This window comes from Eptesicus fuscus, chromosome 8 (assembly GCF_027574615.1).
Source record: "Eptesicus fuscus isolate TK198812 chromosome 8, DD_ASM_mEF_20220401, whole genome shotgun sequence".
Taxonomy (NCBI): Eukaryota; Metazoa; Chordata; class Mammalia; order Chiroptera; family Vespertilionidae; genus Eptesicus; species Eptesicus fuscus.
In genome coordinates this window covers 104,603,451-104,615,251 of record NC_072480.1, presented here as the reverse complement: position 1 = coordinate 104,615,251, position 11,801 = coordinate 104,603,451, and the positions used below count along the sequence as shown (strand labels likewise).

The 11,801-nt window shown below is 55.1% G+C and overlaps 2 protein-coding genes across 2 annotated transcripts in view; both read left to right on the top strand.

The window, feature by feature from the left end:
* Nucleotides 1–2,763, top strand: part of LOC129150024 (beta-defensin 1-like) — a 42,504-nt gene extending 39,741 nt beyond the window's left edge. The window contains exon 3 of the transcript XR_008556806.1: nucleotides 2,717–2,763. The gene's annotated coding sequence lies outside the window, so the exon portion shown is untranslated. The remainder of the gene's footprint in view (nucleotides 1–2,716) is intronic.
* A 6,412-nt stretch (nucleotides 2,764–9,175) lies between these two features.
* LOC129150131 (beta-defensin 1-like) lies at nucleotides 9,176–10,185 on the top strand. Its single transcript, XM_054720342.1, has 2 exons — nucleotides 9,176–9,314; nucleotides 9,943–10,185. The coding sequence occupies exons 1-2, from the start codon at nucleotides 9,254–9,256 to the stop codon at nucleotides 10,104–10,106; spliced, it is 225 nt and encodes a 74-aa protein (XP_054576317.1). The 5' UTR covers nucleotides 9,176–9,253; the 3' UTR covers nucleotides 10,107–10,185.
* The last annotated feature ends 1,616 nt before the right edge of the window (nucleotides 10,186–11,801 follow it).

Below are 11,801 nucleotides of genomic sequence, written 5' to 3'. Positions count from 1 at the left end.
TCCGTCCACCGGCCCATCGTTTGTCTTTGTGACGCTTCGGCTCCTGTGTTGTGTGGAGGCCGACATGCCCCAGAAAGACTGGGGGCGACTCCCACACGCTTCCCTGTTCTCTCACTAGCACTCGACCTTGGTGACCACCTGTCGAGGTCACGTCCTTGGAGGCTGGGCTCCAGGTCACACAGGCCGCGTGGCCGTGCTGCCCGGAGGCAGGAGCTGTTTGTGTCGGGTGTTCATTGGAGCGTGAGTCCCGGGTGGAGAGGCTGGGTGGGCAGCACCTGCCTCGGGCCCCACCTGCTCCTTCAAGTGACATGTTCCTTTCCCTGAGGTCGGGCCAGGCCCAGGCCCAGGTCAGCCTGTTCCCAGAGCCCGTCTTGGGTCTGTGGACGAGAAAGGCCACCTGCTGCCCTGACCAGCTCGGGGAGGCCGGCCTGGCAGCCTTGCAAACTCAAGAGACCTCAAGTGACCACACAGGATGGTCTGAAATTGAAAACCTTTCATTAAAAAGCAGTTTATGGTGGGGAGGCACGTCCTAGGCCTGTATGTTCCCTGACAAGATCAACTTCCATCTTTCCTGAGCCTGTTGTCTTTTGGCATCTGAGATAATGCACCTGTGGGATGTGGGTCCCTTGTAACTTCGCTTTTTCCCGACCTGTCAGAGCACAAGCAATGTGCCTGGGCGCCAGGAAGACCATAAATTCCTTCATTGTCATTGTCGTCATGTGAACTGTTAACTGTCCTGCACCCACCTAAGTATGTGTCTACCCTTTTACTTTCTATCCATTCCCACGGGATTCCCCCGTTTGCTTCCTCCCGCCTCTCTAACCCATCACCAGTGGAGCCCCTGGAACCCACCTACGTCCCCTCCTCTGACTGTAATGTGTAAAACAAGGTGAAGAACCGCCAATCTCTGGAGCATTGTTCCAATATGTTGAGACTCTGCTTCCCGGCAATTGTCCACAGTTTGGCTCAAATAAACTCACAAAGAATTCTTCCCAGGTTTGAATGTTTTCTACGTTAACAGCTCTGTGGGTTGGGTCTGGCCCCTCTGTGCCAGGATGGAGGGGAAAGACGGGCACAGGTGGAATGGCACCTCCCCAGATAGGGACTGTTGGGGTCTTACCCCCGGGCATGCATCCAGTCCCTAGATCGGGGAGAGGCCCCGGGAGGTGTGTGTCCCCTAGTCAGACAGAGTGGACTGGACGTTGGTGCCTCCCCGTGGAAGGGTCTAACTGGACGTGGCATTTAACTGCCCTCCTGCTACGTGGGAAAGGTCAGGGGTCACAACCCCAGTGGGTTGGAGGGTTGAATATGTTCATGTCTAGAAAGAAATCAACAGAAGGGAGGGTTATGCGGTGGTGCCCATTTCCACTGCTCTCATTGTTCTTTTTCACAACCCGAGGGCATGGTTGTGGTCGGGTCCCTGGGTGACACATCCATTGGCAGGAAATACCAAATGGGCCAGAGGGGTAGATCCCTACTGGAACCCAGGGCCCTCAGGGCATGGTGACCGTCAGCGGGCACGGTGACCACAGTCCTGTGTGACCTCAGCCCAGGAGACACCTACAAGCAGAAGCCAACTGAGCCAGAACACCTCTTAGGACTTCCCTGCTGTTGGCTTCATTCACAAAATCAATCATGTGCTGTAAACAACCGAGACCACACTGACCCTGATCCACGGAAAACCAGTCGCCTTGGACTCCACTTCCCCACAGGCGTAGGGATTGCTGACTGTTGGTTTTCTGTCGGCCGTTGTAACCACCCCTGCATTCCTTACCTTTGTTTCCACACAGAATGACTGGTAGCCCGGCCGGCATGGCTCAGTGCTTGAGCTTTGACCTATGAACCAGGAGGTCAGGGTTCCATTCCCGCTCAGGGCACAAGCCTGGGTTGTGGGCTCAATCCCCAGTGTGGGCGTGCAACAGACAGCAGATCAAAGATTCTCTCTCAACAATGATGTTTCTATCTCTCTCTCTCCCTCTCCCTTCCTCTCTGAAATCAATAAATATATATATGAAAAAAAGAATGTCCGCTAATTCACATGTAGCTACAGATAAACAGCTTGTGGCTTCAAGCAATGATTTTCAACTGATGTGACTGCACGAATTCTTAAAACATGCAATGCTGACTCTTTAGCCAGGGGCACTGACCTCCTTTCCCTTCCATTGTCCAGTAAAACCATCACAGCCACCATCACAGCAATAGCTGTCTGCTGCCCATGAATTAAACTATGCCTATTTTTGTCAGATTGGCCCAATATGTATGTTTTGGTGTGCTGCAGAGGCTGAGTGGTTCGTGTGTGCCGTGAGATGAAAAGGTTGACAATCACGGGCCTAAAGGACTGCAGGAGCCAACCTCAAAGGAGGCCGACTCAGCCTGCAGGCGTTTGGGCTCCAGGGGAGTTGACCACCTTGGAGGAAAGCCAGAGCCTCCTGGACCGGGTCCCCGGTGTTTACCGGAGCAGACGGTGCTGACTGGCACACAGCATCCTGTGCTTCCCCTGGTCTGCCTTCCTCTTCCCGCTCGTACACCCCTGCTGCCCTCACGTGTTAGGATGGTCCTTGTGCCCTGGCCGGTGGCTCAGCTGCTTGGAGCCTGGTCCTGTGCTCCTAAGGTTCTGGTCTGATTCCCAGGCCGGGCACATCCCTGGGTGGCAGTTTCCATTCCTGGTCGGGGTGCATATGGGAGGTGGCTGATGGATGTTTCTCTATCTCTCTAGAATCAATGGAAACATGTCCTGGGGTGCGGATTGAAAAACAAAAATCGTGCTTATTAAACACTCACTACCCCCGCCTCCCCCTGCCCCTGGCCCCCACCATTGCACTTTCTGTCTCTGAATTTGATGATAGTAAGAATGCCATCTGTGTGGGATCCTACGGCATGTGTGCTTCCGTTCCGGACTTATTTCACTCCGCATGGTTCCTCCTGGCGGATCCGTGCTGCTGCCCGGGTCACAATTTCCCTCTTCCAAGGCCGAATAGCATTGCAGTGCACTTGGCAGAAACCAGGTCGGTGGTAATTCCACATTCAGGGCGATCGCTCCTGACTGACCGCCCTCGCTGCTCTCCATTCGCACCCTCTTTCTACTCTCAGGGCAGGTCTCCTAGATGGCGAAATGAAGATGTGAGCGGGTGCGCGTATTTCCACCCCACCTCCCGAGCCTGCCACAAGCCTCTGATTGCTTTCCCAGACCTGGAGGTCGGACAGGGCTCCTCCCTGGGATGTGACCCCTCAGGAAAGGTCACATGGAGGGTCATGACCGACTTCCTCGCCTGAGGCAGCTGCAAGCCGGGCTCTGCACGAGGGACTCAGGAGAGCCAGCTGGGGAGTCTGGGCGCCTGGCTGAAAAGCAAGGTCTCACAGGTGTGCCAGAACTGCCACTCAGGATTGGGGCCTGGTGATAACTGAGCTGGAGGGGCCTCGGCAATTACCCCAGAGAGTTTTTGCATCTCGGGGAGACTCAGGGCCTCTACCAAGTGCCAACAGGATGTGGGCAGGTCCCTGGCCCGATCCCGCCCCCAGCAGCCCAGAGGGTCCATGGTCTGGCTCAGGCCTCGGCCACAAGCTGCTGTGTGACGGAGGGAGGAACGGAGACAGACAGCCCAGCCCCTCACAGTCACATGTTTGCCAGGAACATCAGATGCTGACACTAAATCAGAGAGTGAAGGGGTTGATTGGGAGTCACAAAGCAAAAGGCGAAGGGTCGACGGGGCTCACTGACCGTGTCCCCACCTCTCCCAGTGCCGAGATCTGGCGCTCCCGTGGGCCCAGGGGGTGCGGTGCTGCCCAAAGCTTGGCCTTCATTTCCCAGAACCTCAGACCCAAGCCTCGCGGGCTCTCTGAGGCCCTGGACTCAGGGGCCTGCTTTCCGCCCCCCGGAGCAGAGCACACCTGCCCAGTAGTTGCCTGTGGGTTGAATTTTAGTGTGAGACGTGAAACAAGGCAGCTGGAAACGTGCCAGAAACTCACAGCGATGAGTCATGTACCTGCTCCTTCTGGGTGTGCAGCCGCAGGTGCCTGACCCTAAAGAAGAAAAACCAGTTCCTGAGGGCCATCCCATCAGCAAGCCCCAACCAGTTCCTGCTAGAACCTCCCTGCCCCTCCCACTGCCCGCCAAGGGAGGCTGGAGGCTGGCAGTCACCTGGCTCTGGGAAAGGCGGGACTGGAGCTGGAGGGGCTTTGGGGTGGGGGAGGGGTCTGGTGGGAAGGCCCGGGAAGGGGCGGAGGCCAAGGCTGACTCACATGCCCCTGGCCCTGTGCAACCTCAGACAAGTCACGGGCTACCTGCCACCCGGTTTCTCTCTCGTATTTGAACAGGGGACATTTTATGATTTTTATTTTTGTTTCTTCTCATTACACATTTTATTTAAACACTATCACACAGTAAAATTAACTTGTTGGTGAAGAGCAGTGGTCGGCAAAGTGCGGCTCGCGAGCCGCGGTTTGCCGCTCTGTTGACTAATGAGTTTGCCGACCACTGGATAGGGGCTTAATCACAAGGAACAACAATAGCCTGTAATTATTGGAATCGAGAGTCTAGGTTAGTGGTCAGCAAACTCATTAGTCAACAGAGCAGCAAACCACGGCTCATGAGCCACATGTGGTTCGCGAGCCACAGTTTGCCGACCACTGGTGTAGAGCTCTGTTCCGCTGAGCACCTGCGTAGATCTGTGCAACTACCACCAGGATCCACAACATTCCCTCCCCCGAAAAACAACACTCATGGCACCTTAGAAATGGAACACGGACCCAATAATATTGTGCATTCAAGTTCACATTTACATATTATCCCCCAATGTCTTCACAACTTTTAAAAATCTGCCACATCCAAACAGGTCCATGCCTGTCCCCAGTCTCTCTCTAGTCCTTAGAGGATTTTCCCCAAGCCTCTCTGTCTGTCGTGACCTTGGTGTTTTAGAAGAGCCTCTTGGTTTGCTTTGTTCTTAAGGACCCGTTTCCAATGTGGGCAGCCCATCAGGACCCCCTGGGCACCCACCTTCTCAGAATAGCCCTGATGGGAGCTGCCAAGGGGGAGGCTTTGCAATCTGTCTGTCTAACATGTCCCTTGAGTGGCCACAACGCACCCCAGCCATGTGCTCCCAGCTCTCACACGTGGTACTCTTAGAGTAGCCAGTGCACACTTCATTTGAAGTGGCGGAGAGTCTTATTGATCATTAATAATAATACTATAAAATACTATAAAAGTATAAATTATCCTATCTAATAAACTGGGAATATGCTCATTGACCGTCATGGCATCACAAAGATAGCGGCGCCCACAGCCAATAAGGAGGGAACATGTTAATTGACCTACACACCCTCAAAGATGGTGGTGCCCACAGCCACAAGATGGTGGCGCACAGTCCTCTCATCCCTCGAGCCGCCCAGGACTGGCCCAAGGCACAGGCAAGCCTCATATGGCAGCTGTCCAGCAGCCGAGGGCCACCTGAGGCTCAGGTAACCAAGGCCAGCCAAGGCTTGCAGTGGCAGCAGTAGAGGTGTGATGGGGGCAATGCCTTCCCTTGATCACGGGGTTGCCTCCCGCCCCTGAGGGCTCCCAGACGGTGAGAGGGGCAGGCCGGGCTAAAGGACCCCCACTCCAGTCCATGAATTTCCATGTACCGGGCCTCTAGTCCCTCTATATAAAACCCTAATATGCAAATAGACCAAATGGCAGAACAACCAAACAACCAGTCACTATGACATGCGCTGATCAACAGGGGCCACGAGCAGAACATGGCGGGCGTCAGCTGAGACTGAAAGGTGGAGCAGGTGAGCGGGGGCACCAACCAAAGTGGGCGCCGGTCGCTGTCATCGGGGTGAGCCTCAGGTAGATAAAGACAACTCTTTGCTCCCACTCACCGACCTGCACTCCCACCGGCTATGGCACCCGCCCGCTCACACCTGCTGATAGCTGGAGCCGCCGACACACCGGCTGCAGCGCCCGGCACGGGCCCTGATTGCTTGGCGCCATCAGCAAGTGCAAGTGGCACCTAGACAATTAGGGCTTCCCCACCTCCCCCTGCTCCTGAGGGGCTATTGGGGCAGCAGCCACCACTCCCACCCACTGATAGCGCCAGACCCGCTCCCCCCACTGCATGCGCCAGCCCCTATCACTGCGTGCCATCAGCGGGTGCAAGTGAGGTCGGTGTCCTTAGCTCCTGGGAGTGGTGGGGGTAGGATCTGGCTTTGAGAAGACAGGGGACCAGAGGCCCCGGCAGGAGGTGGTGGGCAGGGGCAGGGAGAATGGGCCGAGACACGTCCCTGTGCCCACCACAGCCTCCCAGCTCACAGTGGGTTCAAGATGCATGAATTTCATTCACTGGCTCCATAGTATGCATATAACATCTGTGGTTCATCTCTTCCTGCAGACAATCCCCAGTCTAAATGAGGAATCTCATCAGCAGGGCCCAGAGTGACTCCCACCCACACAAGGAGCCAGTACAGACCATTTCCCTGATTAAGGGCAGCTGAGGTGGCCGTGCCTTCCTCCAGGCAGCCCTCCAGCTTTCTTTTAGTTCTCAGAGTCTGTGCTTCCAGAAAAAGCTAGACAGACTGGATGCACCCCTTCCTGGGTCACCCCCTCCGACACCTGGTCTCGCCACCTCCAGCCAAGCCAATCCCGCCTTCCCGGCCAGCCCACACCTGTGTGGGTTCATCAGTTGAGGGCATTGACGTGTCCAGAGGGGGATTCTGGGGCTGGTGGGGAGACTTAACACTGTTGGCTCCGAGGCAGGGATTCCGTCCTCAGCACTTTTCACACCTGGGACAGAGGAGTGACCCTGAGAGGAGTCCAGGTGAGGGGTGCAGGGCTGGAAGGTGGGTGTCAGGAGGTCCGTGGGTGCTCGATGACCTGCATAATGGGCGTCAGGCAGTCTGGACAGGTGAGTCCTTCGGGGGTAATCAGAGGGCCATCTGGAGATGGGGTGCAGGTGCGGGAACTGATGGGAATCAGGCGCTGACGCAGGGCTGGAAAGTTCAAGCCTCCATGCTCCCAGGCTGGGTTACAGGAAGCGCAGAACCATGGCCTCCTGCCGCGACCTTCAGCGCATCAATAATTTTAGCAGCTTGCTCCTGTGTCCAGTTTGTACATTCTCTATCTTCACTCCTTCCTCATCTCCCCCTTGACCAGGAAGTTTCTTTCAAAAACATCACAGAATAAACCAAACATTTCAAAGTCTCTGGTTGGCAGAGTGGCAACGCCTTACCTAGCCCAGGGTGTTCCTCCGAGGGGAGACACGGGCTGGAGACAAGCTCGCTATCCATGCATGGGTCCTGTAACCAGCTCAATACTTTGGGAGCCTTTGGGTGGGAAGTCTTTGGACAGGGCCAGCTGAGGCATGATTGCTCTGCATCCGTGTCAGAAGCAGTCTCACTCCTGCCCAGTTAGACCTCAGCTCTCAGTTCGGGAGTTGGGGACGCAGGTGCTGCCAGGGGAGGCCTGGGAGCAAGCTGGCTGGCATTCAGTGAGAGGCGTTGCTATGGATACTAGGGGAATGAGAGGAAGTCAGGGCACAGTGCAGTCCAGGCAGAAACCAAACCTCAATCAGCACCGCACAGTCCGAGGGGCCGTGGGCGTGGTGGGGGCTTGCCCTCATCAGAGCGACCACCGGGATCCTAATGCATGAGGAGGTGTTCCTCTGACTCACTCAGCACACGTCCCAGAGCTGTGTGTGGGTCCGGCTGTGCTGTGCGGGCAGTCAGCCCTGAGAGCCAAAACCTGCAGGTGGCCGGGGCGGGAACAAGCCTGGCCCCAGGGGGACATGAGGCCAGGAGGTGTGTGCACCGGGTTCCCTCTGCTGCTGAGTGAGGTCAACAACCAGGTGTCACCAATCAACCCACCAGGTCACACAGAGTGAGACAGAGGAGCTGCCGGACACAGGGCAGACGGTGTTCACGGGGAGCGTTTCTGTGTTAACGAACATGCCCCACGTGGCTCTTAACTATCCAGACACACCTTTGAGTTGCTGGAAAGCGTATTCTTTAAGGTGCTAGAGCCTTGGGAATGTCTGAGTATCGCCGGCTTCTCTTTCATTGGCCCCAAGATGCCTATTGAGTGTGTAGAGAGCCTCCCTGTGGGGACCCCGTGAGAAGGAGGGGGTGGCTGTCCGTGGCCCCCGCTCCACATGCCTGTGCCCTTCACATGTGGGTTTGTGTGGAGCCCGTGTGTAGTTGGGGAGGTGGTAGTGACGTGCAGGCCATACCTCTGGGGCGACGAGGAGGCCTCTCTGCCTCCAGGTGAGCCTCCGGGTGTCCCCACCCTCAGGGACGTGGCTGTGGTCTGGGCTGAGCCAGGCGGGGGACACACCTCACTGCCCTCCCTATTCCCTCCAGCCCTGCCTGGTGAAGTCCACGTAAGTTAGAGGAGACACGTGGCTGTGTCTTTCTGATTCACCTCGGATAAATGGAGAGTTCCTTGCCTCCCAGAACATAAGTGCCATTAGATAAGATTGACCTGGTGGGACAGACAGACAACAAACTCTATAGGTGTCTGTGTGACATGCAGGCAAGAAGCAGCCTGTGGGCCCAGCCAGGGGGGCTCAGTGGTAGAGCGTTGACCTATGAACCAGGAGGTCAAGGTTTGATTCCAAGAAAGTACACATGACTGGGTTGCAGGCTCAATACTCCGTGTGGAGTGTGCAGGAGGCAGCTCATCAATGATTCTCTCTCATCAATGATGTTTCTATTTCTCTCCTTTTCCTTTCTTCTCTGAAATTAATAACAAGATATTTTTAAAAAAGAAAAGAAAGAAAGAAAGGCTGGTGTTGGCCAATCGAGGAGAAAGTTCCTGAAACAGCAGCTCAGATTTTCCCGGGAGGAGGGCACTCAGAGGCTGGCTGAGCTCAAGCTGGCTTGCTGGTCGCTGCTGTCAGAGGACCGGCTGAGCCATTCCCAACCAAGGGCCTGGGCATGAGCTCCTTCTCCATAACTTCTCCAGAACCCCATCAGAACTCCCAGCCTGGTAGGAAGGTGGGAAAGGGGAGATTGAGCAGCGGAGGTGCCAGCTCAGAGCTCTGGGCCAGAGCTCACCCCCCAACTGGACAAGGAGTGTGTCCACCTGACACGCAGACACAGGTGAAACACAGGAGGGGCTGCTTGTGAGCATTTCCCTGACTGAGTCACGCCCCGCAGATCCGTCCCTGAGGTTGCACAACCCTCTCCCCTATAAATAGGGAGGCACATTGGCCTCTGGAAGCCTGTGGCTCCACCTGCAAGCCTCCTCCTCCTCCTGCCCTCGCCCAGCCTGGCAGCCAGCATGAGGCTCTTCCACATCCTGCTGCTGCCTCTCTGCCTGCTCTTCGCCCAGGTGGGCCCAGGTGAGCTGGGGACCAGGGGGCACTCTTCCCGGGGCCGGGACCAGGTGAAGGGAGCTGTGAGGAGAGCTGGAGACACTGTGCCCTGTCCAAGCTGTCATTTTGTCAGGCAGATTATGATGACTTCACTCCAGTTACGCCTCAGGGTGCTCATCTGGAAAGTGGGTACGAAAGTTTTCTAATGCGGAGGTTTTAATGTGTGTGGCTGGAACCTGCTCGGTGCGGATTATTTCTTAAACAGACGCGAGTATTTGTGGAACAGAGCACGTGTGTTCTGGTGACAAGGTGAAGGAGAGGAACCTTATTTGGGGACGAACTTGGGGCTCAGGACAGCTGTATGGGCAGAAGGAAACCCCACTCACAGCCCTGCTGATCATCTTCAGCTTTGGTTTGGCCTCAGAGGGCACAGACCTCAGATGGAGGGCACAGACCTCAGGCAGCTGGCATAGACCTCAGACGGAGGGCACAGGCCTTTGCATGAGCAGCCCCAGAGGTCAGTGGGGGCGCAGTTCCTGGGAGGGCACCGTCTGCATTGCACTGCTAAGGGCTGTGTGTCCTGTGTCACCAAGTGTCCTGCAGTCATGTTGGCTGTGAGCCAGGAGCCTGACGTGTCTTCTTTGCTTCCTCACAGGTGCTGGCCTCCTCTTGGTCGAGGTCCCCAAGAGCCCAGAACACATGTGCATCAAAAAGAGGGGGCACTGCTACTTCAACCCGTGCCCAACCTTCCTGACACACGATGGCTACTGCTACAGAGGGAAGGCCAAGTGCTGCTACTGGGAGGACCGGGGGAGATAAACCACAGGGACCTCTTGTGAGCGTTGCTTCCCCACAATAAATCTTTTCTTAAAGCATGGCTCCTTTGGACCCACATGAACCCTGTGTCTCCTTTCTGAGGAGGTGAGGAAGCCAGGTTAGAAGCCAGACAGGCCAGGCCGCTAGCCAGCAAGCTCAGGACAAGGGGGTGAGCAGGGCTGGGGTCAGGTCAAAGCCCCGACCCCCACACCCAACCGTTGCCTCTTTTCATTACCAAACCAACATGTTTACAAGTAGTTCCTGTGGATGCAACCCATGACCCAGAAAGTCACCGTTGGATTCTTGGTCAGGGCACATGCCTGTTTTGTGTGGTAGATCCCCAGTAGGGGTCATGCAGGAGGCAGCAGATCAATGATTCTCTCTCATCATTGATGTTTCTATCTCTCCCTCTCTGAAATCAATAAAAATATTTTTTAAAAAGAAAGAATAACTTGAAAATTCATATGTAGCTATGGATAAAGAGCCTGCTGCTTCAAGCAGTGATTTTCAACTAGCGTGGCTGCACAAATTCTTAAAACATGCAATGCTGACTCATATTCTTTAAATATATTTTATTGATTTTTTACAGAGAGGAAGGGAGAGGGATATAGAGTTAGAAACATCGATGAGAGAGAAACATCAATCAGCTGCCTCCTGCACACCCCCTACTGTGTATGTGCCTGCAACCAAGGTACATGCCCTTGATGGGAATTGAACCTGGGACCTTTCAGTCTGCAGACCAACGCTCTATCCACTGAGCAACACCAGTTACGGCTGCAATGCTGACTCTTTAGGCAGGGGCACTGACCACCTTTCCCTTTGATTGTCCAGTAAAACAGTTACAATAACCATCACAGCAATAGCTGTCTGCTGCGCATGAATCAAAACTATGCCTATTTTTTGTCAGATTGGCCAATATGTATGTTTTGGTGTGCTGCAGAGGCTGAGTGGTTCCTGTGTGCCGTGAGATGAAAAGGTTGACAATCACTGGCCTAAAGGACTGCAGGAGCCAACCTCAAAGGAAGCTGACTCAGCCTGCAGGCGTTTGGGCTCCAGGGGAGTTGACCACCTTGGAGGAAAGCCAGAGCCTCCTGGACCGGGTCCCCGGTGTTTACCGGAGCAGACGGTGCTGACTGGCACACAGCACCCTGTGCTTCCCCTGGTCTGCCTTCCTCTGCCCGCTCGTACACCCCTGCTGCCCTCACATGTTAGGATGGTCCTTGTGCCCTGGCCGGTGGCTCAGCTGCTTGGAGCCTGGTCCTGTGCTCCTAAGGTTCTGGTCTGAATCCCTGGCCGGGCACATCCCTGGGTGGCAGTTTCCATTCCTGATTGGGGTGTATGTGGGAGGTGGCTGATGGATGTATCTCCCTTTCTCTCTCTAGAATCAAAGAAAAGGTGTCCTGGGGTGCTGATTGAAAAAAAAAATCATGCTTATTATACATTCACTACCCCTGCCTCCCTCGATCCCTGGCCCCCACCATTGCACGTTCTGTCTCTGAATTTAATGACTTCAAGAACGTCTTCTGTGTGAAATCCTACTGCATTTGTGCTTCTGTGCCGGGCTTATTACATTGCGCCTGGTTCCTCTTGGCAGATCCGTGTTGTAGCATAGGTCGGAATTTCCCTCTTTTATGAGGCTGAATCACATTTCAAGGCTGAATAGGGAGGCACTGTCACACGGGCCCTGGAGCTCAGTCA

Coding starts and splice junctions, on each gene's coding strand:
- LOC129150131 (XM_054720342.1), top strand. CDS start 9,254: ATGAGGCTCTTCCACATCCTGCTGCTGCCTCTCTGCCTGCTCTTCGCC. Junction 9,315..9,942: donor CTTCGCCCAGGTGGGCCCAG/GTGAGCTGGGGA, acceptor GCTTCCTCACAG/GTGCTGGCCTCCTCTTGGTC.